At 48.3% G+C, this 22,536-nt stretch overlaps 1 protein-coding gene across 5 annotated transcripts in view; it reads right to left on the bottom strand.

Annotated features, from left to right (window-relative positions):
- The window catches only part of LOC121602254 (active breakpoint cluster region-related protein), a 43,890-nt gene that overhangs the window by 13,527 nt on the left and 7,827 nt on the right, over nt 1-22,536 (bottom strand). Inside the window, exons 1-3 of one of the 5 annotated variants that reach the window (XM_041931230.1) lie at nt 15,775-15,793; nt 12,480-12,817; nt 8,036-8,907 (exon numbers count right to left, since the gene is read on the bottom strand). In XM_041931230.1, coding sequence (XP_041787164.1) covers nt 8,036-8,907; nt 12,480-12,536 — 929 coding nt within the window. In that variant the 5' untranslated portion in view covers nt 12,537-12,817; nt 15,775-15,793. Of the gene's footprint in view, nt 1-8,035; nt 8,908-9,750; nt 10,844-12,479; nt 15,511-15,774; nt 15,794-21,035; nt 22,130-22,536 lie in introns of those variants that run through there. The other 4 variants (XM_041931168.1, XM_041931036.1, XM_041931106.1 and 1 more) reach the window with 4 other exon arrangements.

Consider the following 22,536-nt stretch of genomic DNA (forward strand, 5'->3'; position numbering starts at 1 on the left):
CTTTTCGGGACTTGAACCCATGACGGGCATGTTGTTACGTCGTACGAGTTGACGACTGTACCACCAGACCGGCCATCAAATCAATCAAGCTATCCATCGCAAAAATTTGTTGCGGCTTCACTCTTCTACCCGAGACGACATATCGATTTTAGCAAAGTATCTCTAATTCGCTACCGACGTAAAATGAAAATAGATGGATATAAATTGCTGGAATTTCATAATGTTTTTACTTTTGACACAAGTAATGAAAATCGAACAACGAGAGGCATATTAAAAACTTTTGGGAAGAGAGTTGGGAAGGGGAAAGAACGTTGAGAAGACACGGTTCAGAATGGAGCAAACAGAAAAAAAACCCTTCTTTAGAAAGGGGATGGCCCAACGCGTGACTGCGTCCGATTATCAGCACTAATAATCGGTCCGGTTGTGCTCCAATTGCCAACGAACACACCGGGCTAAGCCGGGGGAAGAGTGGGGAACAGGGCGATTGGGTGATGTGCAAGCAAAGGGCAATAAAGACGAATTTTTCCAGCTCCATCCATCCATCCATCACACAGCTGTGTGTTATTCCTCCTTTGTTCACTAGCTCAAAGATTGATTACTGCCAATTGCTAAAAAAGATGTTCTCGAAAATTGTAAATAAGCCATCGGAAAGCGCAATCGAGTCATGTTTTTTACGCAGAGTTTGTTTTTTTTTTTTTTTTTGTGTGAGAAATATTGCCTGGCAAAACCAGTACAGCGCCAGCAAAACCCGAGTTCAAAAACTAGCGTCTTACAACTTGCGCCAAGCGAGAAAACTAAAAACTCTCGCCGCGCGACTACCACGGGCGAGAATTTCGTAAAAAGCATTCCTGCCCAGTTGTTGTTTTGCTCGGGGGCAGCCGCACGAGATGCCGCCCACACCATCGACCGCGAAGTATGCCGCGCTCAGAAGGCGCGCGCGGAAGTTCGCCGCGGCCCAAAAACCCGTTCGGTGGCCACGGAAGCGAAACGAAATCCCATAGCCCAACGAGCTAAAAGCGTGGAAACAGTTCGCTCTTCCCCAACTCTCGATCGGTACCGGTCTGCACGGTGGTCCTGCTCGGAGCGGAGGAACTTCTTTCTCCCTGCCGTAGCTGGTGGTAGTACGTGCACAGCAGCGCGCGCATAATTTGCCCGCATCTATGAAGAAACACAAGCCAGCTACATTATAAAGCGCCACGCCGGTAGCCCCAATTAGCCGTGGCAATCGTACGACCCTCCGCCGAATGGGAAGAAAATGGGACCACTGGGCCATAGTGCTGGGCTGGTGCACTGCCGGTACCTCTACTCATCCGTAGCCACTGCCTGTGCGTTGGCTTGGTCCGGTGGCTACTACGTCGGAGCAGCAGACGTGGCATCACCGGGACATGGTTTCGGTGCATTAGCGTTCGTTTTGCTTTATTGAAGAAAAGCACTACAGTACACGAAGAGTCTTGTGATGTCTAAGCAGTCTGGGATGACGGGAAAGGATAGCGACGACCTTGGAGCTTCCGAGTCATCAAGCAATCAAGGTAAAGATGATTAATTCCTCAAGATATCCACCCGATCCCCAGACAACCAAGAACGAAAGCACACCTGGACCTGGCCCAATGTCCGTCCTATCCCCAGGAGTTTGGTGCAGAGCATCGCCATAAAGCCAAGATCAAGATCCAAAAGCCTAACAACTTCCAAATCTGTTGTAGCTGCGATTCCCTTTTACCAAGCGCCTTTTATCGTCTTATTTGCGTACGCACGGCGTGTCGCTGTACTCCAAAAAACTGGAATTCAACAGACCGGGAGAAAACAACAGACACTGTTCCGTTGGCCTACTTTGCCATCCGCGGGACAACACCCCGGCAAGGTGACCTGGAAATAGAATGCAGGCGACGCGCGAGATCCAGCGCCCTTGCGCACATACACACTTGCAGAGAGTGAGAACGAGATCGTGGATCCATTTTACTGATCTGTGGACTTGAATGGGGCTTTTGATCGAAGAATTCAACCCATGCACAGCACCTGTCATCTCCCGTCGTCCCACGTTGGGGCTCTTGGTGCAGGGCAGCTTGCTTGCCGTCTTGCCATTGATTCCAGAAGTTGTCGCGCACACATACACACATACACACACGGACAGGGAGTTGCGTTACAAGGCACCCATCTCCACACCCAGCGCAGCATAAGGTACCGGTTTTTCTGTACTAACCAACGTTTTTTTGTCTCTCTCTCTCTCTCTTTTGGATTTCGTTTTTCGCGGCGAGTAGGGGGGAGAGACCAAGGACAAACCCGAGGGTGCACTCTCGCACGCGCTATGCCCAATTCCAGACGACCCGGCGAACGAGAGCCATTAAAAACCGGCTGGAAGCGCAGCCAAGAAACGACAGTGCCCGGAACGCAAGAATGACTGTTTGCGGGCGACTCGTGCCAGTTTCTCGCAGCTGCGGGGAAAACCAGTTCCGGACTTTCCAACAACACGTAGCTCATATACTATACGCACGCTACGCGGTGAATGGAACTGTGGCAACACTAACTTCTTCGCGAATTCTTGGAAGTATGTGGGAAACGAAATTGAGATCATATTGGGCAAATAAAACTCCCAACGAAAAAAAAGACATCCGGAGAGAGAAGACAACTGGGCTGGGAAAGTGTTCACAATGACAAGATGATTCACGATCGTCCAGCAGGAGGTAGTAGTTGTCCATAAAAAAAACATTTTGTCTTGAAGTGTTTTGATAACCAAACAAGCACGAGCGGAATTTTGGGGCGATAGAGACACGACTTGTTGAGAAGGTTCTAAACGGGTATGTTTGATTTTTTGTGGTTGTTGTTTTGCATTCAAAACCTCCGCTTCGCTCGCAAGAGGCATTTTGATTACAAGCTGAATTGTCCGTGTAACTTCAAAACGCTTACAGAACCCGATGTCTAATTAACCGCACTGATTCACTGATGCCAGAACGGCATCCAGCAGGTGCTCGTCGAACGTCAGGCTGCAGCAAGTCTGCACACTGTCGACGTCTGCTAGTGTCTGTTACCTTCGCAAACAGAGACACCTTCGCCAGCCGCTGGCGCAAAGAGCAAACGTTATGCAATGATGCTACCACGAAATGTCAAACCCGCGAGCACCACCGCCGTCGCAAAGATCGGATTGCGGATGAAACCACCGTGGTGGATCGTTACTTCATTCCGTCTTCATTCCAGCTCGCCCGATTGGCACCGTTGACGCGCCGTGTGCTTTTGGCGCATTGTGTTTTGCGCCACACGCCGATTTTCACAATTTTAGAGCGCGGCGAGCTTTTCCTGTCACCAGTGTGTATCTATGTCTGTGTGGTCATACATAACCGTGATTCTTGTGTCACACTTGTTTTAGTGATGGGGTAGTAGCGGTGGGGGGGGCGAGATCCACCAAAGGGAAGCATGCTTGAAATGCTCCATCGATCAACGGGCAAGATGTCAGCGATAAGCATCGCGCACGGTAAGCCGTCATTCCAATGGGTCTATTCCAAGGTTTTGGGAGTCTTTTTTTTTCTTTTTTTTTTTTTTTGCTTGTTTCCAACGGGGAGAGAGCGAGTACCCGTGACATCTAATCTCTGCTGCCTTTGTTCCGTCAACTCCCAAATGTACCATTCATGCTCGATGCGCCACAACGCACACGGCCGGTTCGTGTGTCTGTCGCAATACGTGCATAAATTCGATACCGAGGGCCACATGCGCCATAAAGCACGGCACGCACACACGTGCGTACGAAGCGATGGGGATGGGTATCGTGCGAGGTGTTGACAGTTTGGGTGACGCAAAACCAAAAAACAAAACTACACAAACAACACAAACACTGTCCCCGTTTGTTTGTTGCAGAGGTTCTGTGCAGGCGCTTGGACGCCCGAACGTGATGTGGCATTGGAGCATCCGGAGAGTAGGCCTCGTTGTCTCACCGCGTAGTGTGTTAGGTGTGTATGCTCTATGGGAAGAACGTAATGTTGTAGATCAGCTACAGATTACCCTGTGGTAATTAGGAGCTTCCCGCGCGGAGTACAAGTTCAATTTACACCTTCCTTTGCTCGCTTGCTCTCGCTCTTCAGGAATTCTCCCGAATTCTCCAAAGCAGCTCCCGGGCGCTGCCGCTCCCGATGCATCCGCCCAGCAGCGGTGTCGCTGCTGACCTTGGTTGAGCACGGCACGAGATGGCACGCAGACGAGTGGGCTTTCACATCGTGCCCCTAATTGGTACATCAGCTCGCTAATGATCGCTTCTAATATCGCCTCCGCCAACAATCACGAACACCCGGAACCCCACGGCAGATCGCTTTTTCGCTTTTGCTGTACTAACCACCGAAAGTAGCATCACGCAGATGTTGCAGGAGCCGAGACAGCGTAAGCGCGTCTGCAAAGGGAAAGCTAAGGGGGGGGGGGAAGCAACTTCTTCACGCTTATGCTTCTCTCTCGGGATCGATCGGTGACTTACTTCCGCAACACACCGGGCAAAGCAATCGCAAGCGCGCCGGCCACCCGTTTCACGCAACAGCGAGCGCGGCGCTAAAGCATTACCCTGCACAGGCATTAGTCATTCGACGGGGCTGCGCCTTGGGGGAGTTTATATAAACTTCTGTACAGCTCATTGGGAAATTTTGTACACTGAAAAATGCACATCCCTCCCCGCCGTACTGTTGTTATCCTAATAACGGAACTGATTGATATAAATCAAACATGCGCAGGGCGCGGGGGATTGAAGGGAGCCTAACACTTGTTACCCCGCTGCAGGCAAAAACTCCAATACCACGCCTGCCAATACGAAAACGCTTCCGCCGCATACACATTGCCCGATAAACAACCATAAACAGGTGTTGATTGCCGTTTCCAATCGTAGGCGAAAGGGGTGAACCCTCCTTTCCCCCCGTTTACACCCCCTCATCCCCCTGGAGAGGAACGGCAAAACCGGTGTGCAACGAATTTATGCCGTAAAAATCGCACAACTGCAGTTAACATTGCCCGGGAAGGTGTACCATAAACCTTAAGCTTGCTCCCTTCCCACCCCGTTCTGCCCGTGCCGGTTTTGCTTGCACGATTAAATAGTTATGCTTTGGGGCACATGCTTGTTGTTTTGTGGCAAGGCCCGGGTCTCCCCGGGTTGGAGCAACATTTGTTACCCGACAACAAATGAGGTTTGTCACACTGCACACGACGGGGATCGTAAACTTGTGGGGCCGTGAGGAGGCGTGACGAGCGCTGCAGATGTGTGTGTGTGCACAAGATTATCGCATCGAAAGCGTATGGAAATCGTAATGGTTTTAGAGTTTACATAAAGAAAAAACACACACACACAAACAGCCACAAAACATTCAACAGTTCCCTATCATAAGCTCCAAACGGATTCAAAGCAACTACACGCTGTAGTACATCAACGTTGGCTTTTTCCAACAACAACAACAAAAAACACAAACACACACACACACACACACACACATTTCTTTTCAAGCATTTCTACGCCCGACTGATTTGCTAGACTTCCGATGCTGATCTCATTCGGTTTGATCATCTATGCCGTGCACCGTGTTTGCTTGATAATGGTGACACCGATGACGCTAAACATGTCCGTTGAAGTCATCGGGAGTTGATGGATGCTCCGGGATGATCGGGAGAGATTTCCGACCAATCCAATCTGATTGTCAAAAGTAACAAAAAGTAACTAGTAACTACTTTCTAACTGGTAGCGAACTAATCGACAAGAGAGTAGAAGCAAAGTTGTACAAGCGGCCTAGTAGCTCATTAAAGGTAACTGATCTGATTTCTGATATTTGTGACGTAGCTACAAGTAACTGATATCAAGAAAATAGATTACTAATAACTGGTAAATCGTGATAAATATGGTACCTAGTAACTAAATGCAAACAAGAAGCTACACCATCATATCAAGAAATTTTCAAACTTTCGACCCATTTTTCGACTCAGTTTCTGCGCCGAAATTTGATCCCTATGAAGGATTGTAAAGCTAAAAGTAGTAAAAAAAATCGGACGAACTTTCGCATTGAACCATGACCGTACATGACCTCAAGTGAGGTTTTACGATGCGGTTTTGTGAAGTCCAGTGCAATGGACAAAAGTAGAATGATGGAACGACATGATGATCTAAAAACAGTGGAAACCATCTAGAACTGAGAGAATGTTCATGGTGAGAAAATTCGCCAATTGTCTATCGTTCGTTCAAGTATCGCTATGGGTACAGGATCAATCCCAGAGCCGGTATGGATTTAAAATCAGCTTCACTTCCAAAGTAATAGGCCTACTAGGCCAAAACAAATACTAGCCATGGAAATGAATCAGACAATTAAAAGATAGATCAGAGATGTCAAACTGGTGCCCCGCGACCGCTTGAGTCAACATTTATTTGTAATGGCATTTCAATCAAGGAACTTAGTGACCAAAAAAGCAATTTCCAAGCAAAAAAGAATTGGAAATTCAATAAAACTGCTCAGCCAACATTAATAAAAATGCAAGCTCTCATACTGTTTTGGCATATTGTTTTTGAAAAGGCCAAACCCCTCTGTAAGTATGGTTGCAGCTCAGAATATAATACATATACAAAATGTTTAGAAATCAGCTGAAATCAAATGTCAGCATAAACACGCATTACTTTTTATTGCATTATACAAACGGTCTCAAGCTTTCCTTGAGCCAACCTACCAACACCAATGTGATTAGGTAGACTACTAGTGGACTTATGGATCTGATTTTGGTCACCATAACAAATGAGGATTTCTATGAAGGTTGACAGGAAAGGCGTAATGGTTACTAAAGACTTGTATGACACTTTGCACTCCCCGACTGTCAAATTAAGATTTGTCTGAGTCTAGACTGGACTGAGGGTCTCGTGGTACAGTCGCCAACCCACACAACTTAACAACATGTCCGTCATGGGTTCAAGCCTCGAATGGACCGTGCCGCCATACGTAGGACTGACTAACCTGAAATCAATAAGTCACTGAAAATGGTACAGGCAGGCGATGACCGACAACGGTTGTTGAGCCAAAATAAGAAGAAGAAGAAGACTGGACTGAACGAACCGATCTGTAGTAATTTATGGACCTTGGACAGTATTCAAAATAATTTACTGTAAATATGCTGTTGGATGCTAGGGTAAATGCTGTTCACAATCATGTTTGGAAAGCTGAACAAAACACCGAATTTTACACATTTGTAAAGAAGAATTGGCAATTCATTTGTTTGCACAATCATGGCAGAGGTGAATGCCACTGCACAAAGTTTGTGTAATTTCCTGATTGACAGACACAAAAAAATGCCTAAAACCTAAAACGCAAGTGTCCGACATAATGATTACAATGTACTTGTATATTAGTAGATTTGTCGCCCTTCCCATCGAGACCATCGACGAAGTTCTTAAAAAAAATTAAACGTCCTAAGAGTAAAATAGTTAAGCCCCCTTTAGGATCAGAATCATTCTCTCTTAAAACGCCCTGTGTATTGGAGGGATTCAGAATTCAGAACTTTTTTGTACGTATAGCACCAGTAGCACAAATTCACTAAATTTCAAAACTTTCGATCCAATTTTCGATTCAGTCTCAACCGAGTCACAAATCCAGTTTTCATCCAACTTCGCAGATGCGAACACATTTGTATTACATTTGAGCCCAAGGATCCTGAAAATGGAAGATTTTCCTTCAAATCCAACGATCTTTCGCTTTAAACCATAATACCGGACCTTAGGCTTATATTGCGCTTTTGTGCCCAGTGCAATGAAGAAAAGTAGAATGATGGAACGACTTGATGATCGAAAAACGTTGGAAACCATCTGTACTAAGAAGAATATCCATAGTGAGAAGAGTCGAAAATCGTCTCACGTGCCACTGGTGTACCTTTACCCGAACATTGGAGTTGTTAAATTAAAATCTTTTTTTTTGCCCTCTCAAAACCTCTGTAACCGATCCAAATTTACCAGAAAAGACAAACATAACTGGCAAACGTAACTAAGTACGTTAGTAATACTCAACGATTAGTTATTCTTACAAACATGGCTCTAGCATCGACTACTTACCGCGGTGGTACTTTCTTCTTGTGGTCGGCGGCCGCCGATGCTCCCAGCAGCTGCGAGGTACGTTCGGAGATGGAACTGCCACCTCCGGTAAAGCTGCCACCAACACCAACACCACCACCGTCACTGCTTCGGTCCGGCGGTTTCGGATGCTTCGAATCGAGGAACGTACTGGCGTTGACGCCGCCCGTGTGCGGCTGCTGCTGCTGCTGGTAGGGCAGATCGGCCAAATTCTCCACGCTGCCGCCGAACCGGGCACCGGTATTGATCAGCACGTTCTCGTAGTTGGCCGTCTTGGGCGCCGACGGCGTCTCACTGTCCTGTGGCGATTTGTCACTAGCACCACCAACATTACCACCACTGCCACCGTTGCCCTTTGACTCTTTCACCTCGATCACGGTCACGAAATGGCTCGGCGAGGCGAGCAGGGGCTGCTGCGCTTCACTTTGGCTGGCGCTACGCACCCGGCCGGCCGCTTCCTTCCCGGCCACATCGTGCCCCGGGGTGCCCCCGTTGGCGGTTGGTTGCGGACCGTTGCTGGTTGATTGCTGGGCCGGACCGCCGGCTGCTGTTGACTGATGGGCCGGTTCGCCGGCGTTGATTGGGTTGGTCGTGGCGGAGGTGGCTGTGCTGCTGCTGCTGCTGGCCGCCACCAGCTCGCTCACACACCGGCGGCTGTGCAGGTTAGTCGTGAGCTCGTTGATGCACTGATTTAATGGGCTGTTGTTGTTGCGATTTGGTGGCAGCTCGCGCGACCGAAGCTGGACGCTCGGGTCGGACGGCTGCTCGCCGGCCGCGACGTCCCCATCGTCGGTGGTTGGCGGGGCAGCACCGGCAGCTGATTGATTACTGGCCGCTGCCTTGATTATTTGATTCTGCGCAAATATAAAAAAGGAGGTAAAAAAAAGATTCTATTAGTAAGATGAAACAAACAGTTGCGCGCTGGAGGGTTTTGCGAGATATGATAAGAAATTCGGAGCAGCTCATACGATACGCAGTACATGTACGAGACTGAGATAAAGATTCTCCCTACACTTCAACGTAAAGAGCACTCAACAAAGTATTGCAGCCAATAGGCAATTCATGCAACTGTATGTCCGTACCATTCTTCGCCCTTGCTTTTTCACTAGATCTTCCAAGAGAACCTTTGAAGTTACTTCCTGACTCTGATTCCTGAAGTACTGAATTCTCCAAAAAATGGATTTCATAACATCCACGTTGCGCTATTCGCAAAACTTTCGAGATCAATATTTTCCGTACATTTTCAACAGAGCATTAAGTTTCTACAGTAAACTCTTGGCCTTAAGATTCTTCACCCAAAAATACTTCATTCTCTACCAAAGCTTTCTCACAAAACTTTGAAGGAATTTGAAGGATTTTGAATGAAAATCGAGTATTCCAGTTTTTGCATCTATCGCTTAAAGCAACGTAGTTCTTAAATAAACAAGCAATAAGCACTGAATTATCTAAATAATATATTTCATGAAATCCACGTTAAGATATTCACAACATCTTGGAGATCAAATTATCTCTACACTTCAATTTAAGAGCACTCAACAGAGCATTCAGTCGCTAAAAATAACCAACTCTTGCAGTTGAACGTCAGTATCTTGTAACAACACTTTTCATCAAATTGTTCAGAGATCCTCAATGCAATTGGTGACATCTTCAGCTCACGAATATAGCTCCCCAACATGCAAGCAAAAGTAGGAACCTACCATATCCACGAATGTCTGACAGCCTGTCCAACGCTGTATACTAACATTGCCCGACTATCGAACGTACACTGGGGGACACATTCGCTAAACCGAATCCACCCCGGCCCTGTACCGGTCCCACGGTGGTGCGGTGCTGCTTTATCTTATCGATTATCAAACACCCAGAAGACGGTGGCGATGGTGTTCGATGGCCGCTCTCCACACACTTGGCGTGACTTGGTACCCTACCCTCGGCAAACAACTGCGTCATCTGCGTATCGCACCGTTATTGCCCACCCATTATCTTCGACCATCACCTGAACAACACCCGAGGGACCACACACCGCAAATAGCAGCAAAAATTCCCCTGATTGCCGGAATGCTAGCTTAAATATTGAAACGCTGTTCGAATGCTGGGAGCTGAAGCACCAGGGTTTTATTGCCACCGTGTGCAGAAGAACACGAGCGCTTTCTTTGCGTTTCACGTACGGTGCTGGCTGGCTGGCTGGCTGGCTGGCTGGGCCCCACGCAGTGCTTACGCTGCCGCAGTTTAAGGGACAGACCTTTTTGTTTTATTGTTGCTTCGCTTTCGGGTCCCGTTGCGCATGGAGCCGGACGTGATGCGTGATATGTGCGGCAAAACTTTTAGTGTGCGACTGGTTTTGAACTGCCGGTGCGAATTGCATCTCCAGTGCAACACATGCGCTGAGCAAACATGCGAAATGTACAGAGACGCAAAAGTTATTAATGGAACTTTAACACACTGCAAACAGCTCTTCTCCAATATCTGGGCACGGCTAGTAAGGCAAGATGTAGATATTGGTGATGTAAATTCGTTTAGCACATTTGTTAAGAGGTGAATCCCGACACCATTGCCGGATGTCTACGTCTAGGCAATGTTTTCCAATTCAAACATTTGCTCACTATCGCGCTCTTTGCTGCCCCTCTCTCTCTCTCTCTCTCTCTGCTGCTCCGTTAAGAGCGCTATGATGAATGAATGATTTGTTCCCGGTGTGCTAACTTGTGCCAACAACTTCCAAGAAACTCGTGCTCAGCAAAAGATTCTACCCGCTCGAATTCAACAAGTGACTGGCGCGGTGTTACACGTCACCGCCCAGTAGCGACAAACGGCAAGCACCGTTCCAGTTTTGCGCGTTGTCCACGATCTGGGCGGCACTGGTGGTGGCCCCCCCCCTTGCCGAGAACGATCCTGTTGACGATGCATTTGTGCCAACTGCGACGACGATGCGCCACAAGATAAACAATGGATAGATGACTCTTTACACTCTGTCCGCCCACCTTCACCAGTAGCAGCAGCTCAGCCGCCCTCCACCCCCATTGAACTCTTAATTGACTTTACGAATCAAAGCAGGTCGGGAGAAGACACTTGGGACTTATGTGCCAGAGGTACCGAACCAACCACCCTCCATGGTCTGGCGGGGGCAAAGAAGTAAAAGTTTATTAGTCATGCCTTTTAGAGACGTTGACAGTTCGCCCTCGCCCTTTCTCCAAGCGAAACCGTCGCTGCGTGTGTCAATGTGTGTGTGTGTGTTTGCGTGTATGTGTGTGTCTCCGGGGGGAAATCATTCTATTCCCTGCTGCAACGAAACGCGCAAACCGCAGCAGAACACACGATGACTCACGCAGTGGCTGTTGCCTTTCCGTTCCTCTCTGAGTTGCGCAAATATCGCAAGTGGGGTGTTCTGTGCTCCGTAGACTTATGCTCACTGCTGTATCCGTGTGTGTATGTGTGTATTTTTGAGACGAGATGGAGACGTTAAGTAAAAACCGCACCTAGGCGCATACATTCGCGTATTGAAGGAAGAGACGCGTTAAAGACAGAAGCGCACATCGCGACTGCTTTACGGAAAACAACTGTGCGTGATGTTAGCACAAGTATTGCACACGTATGGAGAACCCCACAGAAAGAGATTTGCAAATATGTTCTTTTTTACTTAGAGCTTTTAAGCTCCCTTACAATGAAGCCATTAACCCGTGCCAATAAGCTAGTGGTGTGTTGTGCTAAATTACGCCCAATAGTAAAGGCAAGGCGCGCGCGCACACGCGTGTTCGATTACTGAGTCCGTTTGGATATGTTTTGTGTGTCCAAGGTCCAGGTACAGTGTACATACAACACTTGACTCTACAAGTGTACAACACACCAGCACAAAGAGTCATCATTGTCGCGCGCGCACACAACACATTCGGGCACTACTGGTAGACCCCCTATACACCTCACACAAATTAAACGTTTGAGAGGCAACACACAAACCCCTACACAGATAATATAGAGAAGCAGTTCGCTTCGCACCACCACCCATCCCAACCAACCTTTCTCCTCTAGTGATCTATTACTCTCACATTACTCGTGTTTATTCGTTTTGCGTTCGTGTCTTCTCGTCCGGTTTGCGCAAAGCAAAGCACGCTTGAAAAGCACGAAGGAGGATCGAACCTCGGCAGCTGTTTCATACTGTTGCTGTCTCTAGCATGTTACCGGCGAGACTAATTGACGGTCAGCGCTCTTGGCAGTTGCAGGCATACTAGAACGTTACTGTGATTTCTGGAACCAAAAGCCTTCTTATCAATCTTCCGGTATTGGTAGCGCAGGGGGCGTACACATTCTAGACCGGAGTTGTGCTCCGTACAGTCACTCATCCCACAGTGTGACACTGAGCTGCCCAAACCAGCTCAGTGCATGTTATCATCCCTTCATCCTCTAAACACCCGTGCCCGTGTGTAACACTACTTACCCTTGAGCTCCAGATCTTTATCTTATCCGATACGGACACTTTTTGGTTCGATTTCATCGCTTTGCCGTTCACCACTACATCGGAAACCGACCACACCGGTAATCAGGCGCTGGGTACTAACACTAACCTACTCTGTCTGCTATTTCACCACCCTGGTAGCAGGGCCCTGGCTCACACTTTAACCGTCTCTGTTTTTTTATCAATATCCTCTAATCACGATCGCAAATCCCGTGCTTGTGAAGAAAACGCTTTGCTTATTCACACCCGGTTCAGAAGAAAATGTCGGCCTTTTAACACCGTTTCCGACTTGTTTCGCTTGTTACAGTGTTGTATCAATTCTGGTTAGAAAATAGTTAAGGATTTGGAATGCCTTGCAGTAGATGTGGGAAAGGATCCCGTCTAAAATAATAATAAAAACCTCAAACTCTTGCACACAACAACCAACAAAAACAACAACAAAAAACCAGCACGATACTGCCCTCACGCCCTGGAAGCTGAGCAGAATCGGCAACCAATGGCACGATAATAGAAAAACGGTGCGCACTTTGCACAGGCAATTTGTGCAACGCTGTCACCACACACTTGGTCCGGAAGGGTGAATTGTTTTGCTATCGACACCAAACGTCAAACTGGCGTGAGGACACACTGCTGCTGTCACGCTGATCGCACTGTCGTTCGTAGGAGATAAAGTTTGCGTGCCTATGTGTGCGTGTGGTGTGTGTTACTTTTTTGTGCTTTTGCTTCGCTGAACGATAACAAACCGTGCAATGCGGGGGCAGGGTAGGGCTGGGTCCAGAGCTAGGCGAAGGGAATGCGACTCAGAGCGAGTGGGGTCCCTCGATAAGCGGGACGGGGATGATCTGATGTGCGGGAGCGTTAACTATGCAGCTACTGCATCTCTCTCTCTCCCCCCTGCTCTGGGAGTGCAATGTTTCACACGTACACGAGAGCACACATCACTTGCTGCCCCTTCTGGCTCTTTCCAAACGGCGTCGCTTTACCGGGTCAGGTCAACAAGGGAGAGGTGTATGGCCCCGGGAAATTGAAAATGATTATATAAAATCAACCCAAACGATCAACGCGGAGCCCTCCCGCGCGCATACTACGTGTGGGAGGCGGCAGTCAAGTTGGCGAATGTGCTGATTGAATGGCGGTGTGGAGAGTCGCACAAGAGCACAGAACGGACACGAGGACTCGGCAGAGAGACTGGCCAAAGATTTCACATCCCACATTGGGAAGTCTGCAATGGACGAACCGCTGGTGGCAGGACCAGTATCACTGGTGATGCAACTCAATATCAGATCGAACTGCGCGAACTCTACATCCCTTATTTTTACTGAGCTTTGCTGTTGCACTATCAGCTTCTCCGTGTCACATAACCGAACCGTCCCAACGTGGACACTACACTGCACTGCACCCAGTTGGATACCAAGAACAAACGCACAAAACCAAAAGGGTTGCTCTGGACGGTCGCTCTTTGTCTCTCTCTCGCTATCCACCCTAGCTAGACACACATCCGGAACTTGCAATCAGTATGATCCAACGGCGGTAGAGGTCCCGGACAAAGCATGCACCGAGCGAGACACAGCGACTCGGGGAGATGAAAGTTTTATTTAAAGTCCAGGGTGGAGGAACAAAAAAAAGGACGCTGATTACAGCTGATCAGGAAGTGGTCGTTCACAAGTGGACGACAGAAAAGGGGAACGTTTAATGACACTGGGCGACGGGACCGGTGGTCGCCAATGTGTGTTTGCGTATGTGGCGAGAGGGCGGTGGCAGGGGATTTGTTCTGAGCGGGGGTGGGGTGGTCTCTTCTTCTCACAATGTGACACAGATTTCTAACTGCATTCCACCAATATCCTAGCGTACTTCCGGACGAGCATGCAGCGAGGCGACGGGTGCGTCGCTGGAACGTTGCAAAAACGCTCCCTGCGATAGGGGTTGTGGTGCTGGAGTTTAATTTTAGAATTCTTTTACACGAGGGAAATGGAATCGTTTGCGACAGTGGTTCGCGATGAGTGGTCGATGTGCAAATGAGACAATCACGATAAGCACAGTGCTGAAGTGACAATTGATTTGATCTAGGAGATAGAGTAGTTATCTCCGTATGCTTTTTTTCGTATCAATCGATGAGCAAGTCTTGTGATGACAATGTTGCATCTGATTTACACTAGCAGCAAGCTCTAAAATTAAACTATTGCAGGTATTGGAGTGGTATTTCTTGCAGACATTACATGTCGGTTCCTGTAGACTCCTCAACTACGTCCAGTCGTTTAGAAGCCGGCAGTTTTGATTGTTTGGAAGCTGGTCTAAACATCTTGAATTTATTTGTGTTCCTCACATTGAACGTTATCTGCAGTTGTTTCAATATCAATTACACTGCATGCAAAATCCTGGAAATCAGGTTATTCAGCGGTAGATTTGCAAGGTTAGCCACTCTTCTAAGCTATATTGGCTATCTGTCATCACTGATGGGTGCATCCCTCATCATAGCAAGTAAGCCAGTCCGCATACTTTATATAATGGGCTTTGTTGATTCAAGATTTGAACGCACTGTAACTCTACTGTTGTTCAAAGGTCTTAACAACTGTACTGTAATGGAAATCACTAAATCTAGAATTTATAAATTCTACAACATCAACAACGATTCCAATGCACACACAACACACAGCGTGGCATGCATAACACCGGAGCAGATTAAAACATTAGAAAACCCGGATTTGTTGTGGTGGATCATGTCTTATTTATGCAATTGTGTTCAATCAATATGATCGAGCAGAAGGCGAGGCCTTACCGACCACCTCGTTCGTTGCACTTGTCTGTATGTTTTTGCCTACATGTTATACAGTCTTTCCGACACGATAAATAGAGAGAAGAGAGAGAGAGAGAGAGAGAGAGAGAGAGAGAGAGAGAGAATCAAAGAGTAACACAACAACAACCAAAAACGGTACATAACAAACACATCACACAACCGCGGAGAGCGTTGTTAGCGAGGCCCAGGGCTCGCGCTGGAAACGATTGGCGCGACGGAGGTGAAAACGGCTCCGAAAGCGTGAATAACGCACCGAAAACAGCTCCACGGCAGCAGCGCTGCACTGCAGCCGAGCGGTGTGAATTATTAACAACAATTCCTCTGTTGCTTGGTGAATGGAATACACACACAATCACTCATCACGGACACAAGGAAATGAGGAGAAAACAAAACCGTAAACAGGCGGCGCACACCAAACCAGCGAAGAAAACCCTCCCGGGGAACGAGCGGACGCGCGCGCACCATGCCCACACACGAGCGTACTTGCGACCAGGCGGTGTGTAACGCCCGACCACCGGACCGTAACGCAGTTCAACTACAACTGGGGCGCGCGCGCGCATCTGACCTGCCCGTATTACGCCACACACGCTTGGAGAGTGTTTCGGCTGCGGCTAGCTGAGGGGGATGCGCTCGCCGCCTAGAGTTTTATCTGTGTATCGATTCGTGCGCGCTCTTGCCGCCTCTCGGGCAAAACTCTTTTAGCTTGTTTGTGTGTGAGTTCGGGTGGTAGGGAGAAGAAAAGATGCAACTCACTCTAATTAGTAACCTCCAGCAAATGGTGGCAGTGGATGCTGCACCATGTAGGTGGATTCGGTATCGCTCTTTAGAAAGGGTTAGGTTAGGTCGGTGTCGTCTTCGTCTATCGTCGGTCCCACACCCTCATCAAGCCGTGACGCGGCCCAAAAGGTCTCCTCATCATTCCTTCAACTTCAGAGACATGTGCTGCTCTTACGCCTCTTTGTACACAGTGCGGTCCAAAAACAAAAGAGACACACGAGAGGTTCGAAATAGATGCTCCGGCTACAACCCGGACGCACTTGGAGCACTCCAACCGTGTTTAACCCGCAGCTCCTGCGGCTACGTGCGCAGACTAGCTAAACTTCACCAGAGCGGGCCCCTTCCATTGCGAGCGAGCTGTTGCTGATGCAGAAAATTACATACCGCGTGTACATTTCCGGCTGAACGTGGATAATACACACTCACACACACACACACACACACACACACACACACACACACACACACACACACACACACACATACACACACCATCGCCTATCCATTTCGAGCAAAGAAGCCGAAACTTTCCGAAATCGAATTCTAACCACGCACGATTGGCTGTGGAAGCAGTGGCGCATCTGGAATGAAGAGCATCGCGCATCGTGCGGCGAAGGGGAGCACGGTGGCCACCTTGGATAACGTTTGTTTGTGTGATCTGTGTACCATGATCTTTAAAAAAAAAGGGTTTTGCAAAACTGCTGGCGAGTGTGTGGGAAATAAAGTTCGAGAAATCTTCAAGCTAGCAGCACACAGCTGGAACAACAATGCTGAACCAGGGCAGAGATGATAAAGCAGACAACGCGTCATCAGGTTGGACGGTATAGTGGTGTGCGTGTGATTCACCGACGTCACCGAACACTCCGCCCACCTGCACACTAACAGTGCACACACACACACACACACAGTTGTTAGATGGTGGCGATGGTGCTGACAGTGCCGCGTGTTAAGCCGCGTATACACGAGCTGATGAGCACTGATAGCGGTGTCACATTACGGCACCGAACATGGGGGCAATATGGGTACTTCAACGGTATTGAATTTGTTTACAATGCAAATTTTTCCAGAACCATGCTGAGCTAAATAAAAGCCTTTTCTAAGCAACCGAATCCAACTATCTTTTGGACATTGTTCACAATTCTGTAATAGGTTTTTAATAGATTTCTAATAGGTTTTGTTAGTTTTTGTTTTGTATAGAGGAAGATTAAAAATGCTTATTTATTTATTTGTTTGTTGGGAACAAGATTTAAAAACGTTAACATCATTGTTTCATGACAAATTTGTCGTAAAGCCACACTAAAAAGATGGTTAACGAATACATAACTTTCGCGATAAGCCATGTTGCCACGGTCATTCGATGAACATAGCTTTATGACTTCTGTTAGTTCAGAGCTCCCCACATTCCAGTTGAGTGTGTCAGATTCCAGGGGAATGCCGCGATCGATAAAATAAACAGAACTTCTCATGCTTCTATCTCCCACGTGCCAATCCTTGTCAATGGAGATTCTCAGTTTTTTGTTATGTCTCATAGGGGTTTTTTTTAGTTATTTGAGTAAATTAAAAACCACCAAACAGGTCTCACGTTACCTTTCCAGCCCGGCGGCAAGTGAATCAGACCGCGCTTTTGAGCGCGTTGTGCCCGGGCGAGCGACGAGTTGCCACCAAATCAGACCCCGCCACTTCTCCGCCCAAACAATGATATCATGATATGGGAGGGATCCTGCTGTCATCCTATTTAATTGCCATCGATTGGCCACAATTGGCGCTGGTGCCATTGCTGGTAGGTGTTAGTTTACCCGCTTCCTGCCCGTGGGTAGGTGCCGCACTGCGCATGTAAGCGTGTTCTCGCGAATCCATATGCCCTTCCAGTTGCGTTCGTTCTTGCCAGCAGCTAGACATGGAACACACACCTTAACGAACAGCGGCGGTGCACAATTGTGCATGGACTGTACCACCCCACAGCACGGTATCTCACGGCACCCGCACGCAAGGCGATTCTGGTGCGGTGTGTGAAGGAGTAGAAGAATGCAACAAAAAAAAACTAACGCTAGTACGTGATAAAACCTCCATTTAATCGCCTCAACGTAACCATCGGACCGGTACGCGAGACGACTCGCGTTGCTGTGTGACGTTTGAAGGGGCAGAGCAGCTCGATGAGCAGATGTTGGCCGCCAGTACTGCATATGCGTGGTACGTGCATATGTTACTTATTGGGTAATTTACAAGCATCAGAAATTGCCCACACCAGAAACCGAGCAGGAAGCATGCAATGGTAATGAGGTCACAGAATTGCCAACCGTTAAAATTCTGAAGACGCACACACCCCGTCTGGACATACAATATATTCGATTTTTGTTATGGTTGAACATGGAGCTCACTTCTTGCCAGCAGTGTACCAAAATACTTTTGAAGTGCTTTTGAACGATTCAGTATTTGCTGGACGACTATTCGCGTTAGTCTAGCCCAAACATCTTAGCTTAAATGTCCTCCATTACACAGTCTTGCTAACGGCGACCCAAAAAAACAGGCCATGAATGAAAAAGAGCGCACCGAACAAGCACAAATTTGCATACAAAAATCCGCCTCCCTGTTCGTAAGGTATCCCCCCGGTGAACCGTTTCGCTCGATTAATGGGACCAATGCTTGGGCAAGTTCCCCTTTTCGCCCCTACCTGTTGTCCGGCAAACGCCTGGCTGTACACAACCATGTGAGGAGTGTACACGCACGACATACTCTGATAGCGAAAAGGTGCGATAAGATAATTTTAGCTTCGACGACGATGCCGTCGTTCACATACACATGGATACATTTGGTGAGGATGTGGGATGCCTAGCGAAAAGACGAACACCAAACGCACACTCCCTGGAGGCGGCTGCCCAAAAGAGAGAAAGACAGAGACCGAGAGAGAGAGAGAGAGAGAGAGAGAGAGAGAGAGAGAGAGAGAGAGAGAGAGACGGATAGAGTGCGAGAAAGCGTAGGAAACGTGGGGAGAAAAATTAGTTACGGTGTATTGCGATAAGCCGCGCAGACACCCGATGCCGGCCATGGTCGCTGGGTATGGTAGCGTGCTTTTGGTGCAAGGAAGTACAGGATGAGCCAACCGGTGTACAAAGACACGCGTTGCGAAAGGGCCACTCTTGGAGTGGAGTGGTGATGTACGCGTGAGGAATTCACAACTTCGCTCCACGTTTTTACCACACCATATCTTGGTTCTTTTCGCCCATGCACAAAACCTGGAATCGTACGAGAACGGGCTTAAATAGGGAGGCACAGCCAGTGACTCTTGGCACTGCAGGGTGTGTCTTCACACACGTGTTTGCAGTTGGCAGCGAGAACAAGCCACAATGTGTTGGGCGTGGAACCACAACGAAAAACAAGATCTCAGAGTTCTAACACCTCGCAGATCGCAAGAACCGGATCATGACGACGGAAATGTTTTAACGACCTGCTGTACCAGTAAAAATAATGTTTCACTTCATTTATCTTCACGCTTGAGGTAAGCGACTGGCCGCATAGACATAACATAATAAAGCAAGCAAAACAAGCATGAAACAAACATCGCTAGACGTCGCCCGCCCGAACGTCTCACGCTCGTATGTCGCGAGAAAAGGACGCTCCGCCCCTGTCCAACCGGAACTGTGCGTCTACCGATTCGTGTTATCGGCGTGCTCCGTGGATTCGCGGGCCGGATAAAACTGCAACGCCATTATCAACCGTCGCTAATCTGTAGTCGACGAAGAGCGGCAACAACGGCAGCAAAAAGAAACGCTAGACGACCACCACCTAATGGGCACACGGGAGTCGGCATAATGCAATAAATCCCGGCTTCACTTAATAGGCTTTTCGGGACGACGGCCTCCGTACGCCGGGGCATGGGGCGCATTAAATCGATTAGTTATTTCCAGCCGACCAGAGCGGGGAGAACTGCTGGTCGCTGCAATCGCGAGTTACTGGCGGTGTTGTATTGATTGGAAAGTCTGTTCTCGCGCTGAATGGATCTATTGTTGCTACCGGATATTACATATAATCTTGTGTACTGCAATTTAAAATTTAAAATCAATATCAAAAGTAAAGATTATTCTAGATGTCTGGATACAGTTTAAAGATTGGCAAATCTATAGGTAACAATCAGATTTTTTTCGGAAAAGCACAAGTAATGTCCTCCATTTCCGTGCAAAATACTCGACAAAGCTCTCTGGACTGTATTCTAACTAAGATGAAATTCTGAGTCATCAGCCCTTAGACATACCCCGTCTCCCGTCGTAACTGTGATGTTGATACTGGCATCCAATGTATAGTAACGCTAGATTATACAACTTTCCGTTGTTATGAATACAATATATCTGACTACGGATTGGAGTTGAGAGAATATATTAAACAAAGATGGTAATGAAATCTTTTCGGAAGCGCACAAATAGTCTCCGCCATTTCCGTGCAGAACACTCGATAAAACTGTATTCTAGCTCCTCATCCGCTCAGATGAAATTCTGAGTCATCAAACATTCCCTAGACATACCATACTCGCGGTCCTGGCGATCTTGGCACATCCACCCAATATCTATTAACTCTTGATTGATGCAACTTTCCGTTGTTTTGAATTCGTCTGGCTACAGGATAGATTAGTTTGGAGAATCTATTGGATCTAGATGGTAATCAGGTCTTTTCGGAAGCGTGCAAGTACTCTCCATGATTTTAGTGCATAACATTCAACGAAGTTTTCTGCGCTGTATTCTCGCTCCTCGTCCGCTCAGATGAAGTTCTGAGTCATCAAACATTCTCTAGACATACCGTCTTGCCTTGTTGCTGTGATCTTGGCACAACTACCCAGTATCACGTAACTCTGGAAGATACTACTTTCCATTTTTCTGAAATTCTCATCACATTACAGCTAGAATTGTTATGTACCACCCGCACCCAACAAAGATGCTTCCTGCATCCCGAAAGGGAAGCGGCGCATCTTCACTTACCACTTCCTCCTCGTCCGGCTCGTGCGCCCCGTCGCCGTGGCCGGGCAACGAGTCGCGCAGCTGACCGCCTCCCGCCAGCAGATTTGCCGCCGACGCGGGCGAGTTCGCCTCGAACAGGGTGGACGGGTCGCCGCCCGCCTCCCGGTACTTCTCTACGTCGCCGAGCAGCCGCTCCAGGTACTCGACGTACAGCGTTTCCTGCTCGAGCTCCTTCGACAGGACCGCGATCTTCTGCTTGTGCCGCTCGAGGCTCGCCCGCACATCCTGCTCCCAGGCGTCCGACAGCGAGCTCTGCGGAAACCGCTGCACCCACATCCGCTGGAAGTCACCGAACACACTCATAATGGCTTGGCGGGGGTTAGGATCGCTAAGGCTCTTATTACTAATTTGCTTTTCTTGTTGCTTTTCCTTTTGCTTAGTCCTTTAGTTGAGATCAATTGCGCTGCGAACGCACGCCGCTCGGATATTCGCTGGTTTTGTTTTGACAGAGGCAGTGGGTCGTCTTATTTGACCATTTTTCCTTGGAGTGCCGGTAGCAGTTTGTTGATTGTCTTCATCGTTTTCCACCCCCTTTTCTTCTCTTTCTTGTATTCGCTCTACTTCACCAAACTGCTGAGTTATTCGGAACGAAAAACACATGAACACACAAACACATTTACAACAATGACAACAACAACAACGAAACTCCGCACGCACGCACCAAACTTTCGTCTGCACCGTTGCTTATAGCACTTTCCCTGCCGCCTTAAGGCCGCGCGGTACGCGGTATAGCGTGACTTATAGGGTTGGGCGTTTGGCCGTTTTTTTTCCGCTGAATCGGGCACAAATTTTCAGAGCTTTCGTACGCGCAGCACAACCACTTTCGGGGCCGTTCGGTGGTGCCCCGGCCGCATCCCCGGGGAGTACAGCCCGCCCGTTAGGGGTAGGGTAGGAGCACCTTAGACACTAACACGAGCGTGCCCCGTTCGGATGGCCGCGATCGCTACCGGTGACGACGATGACGACGACGACGACGTGACCGGCTCAAAATGGCGCCGTTCAGGCCCGGCGGCTACTGTTGCTGCTGCTGCCGCTCGGAGACAGTAGTCCATTGTCTGGAAGGAGAAATAAAAAGCGTAGAATGTAAGACACAAATACGATTGTTGGGGCGACCCGGAGCAACCCAGAGCGAATGTGAGAAGCGGATCCAATTCCGAATGAATCAAATTAAAAACAAACCAAACAACAACAACAAAAACACAACCCTAACGAGCTCCAGATGATGTGTCCGGGATATTCGTAGGCTCGAACCCACTCGGAAGATTGCAATGAGAGGCGTAGGCTGTGGGGAAGGCACACGTTTTAGCGATTTACAGCTGACCGTCCCGATAATGCAACCGGGGAAAAGGGCGCTGGGACTGTGTGCGGATCGATTGTTAGCGTACCCGGCCAGCGCATTCGATTGCATCCCGGGCGCGAGACGGATTTTACGATCCAGAGAAACCATAAAAGAGCTGAGCGC

The sequence above is a fragment of the Anopheles merus genome, chromosome X, assembly GCF_017562075.2.
Source record: "Anopheles merus strain MAF chromosome X, AmerM5.1, whole genome shotgun sequence".
In the NCBI taxonomy this organism is placed as follows: domain Eukaryota; kingdom Metazoa; phylum Arthropoda; class Insecta; order Diptera; family Culicidae; genus Anopheles; species Anopheles merus.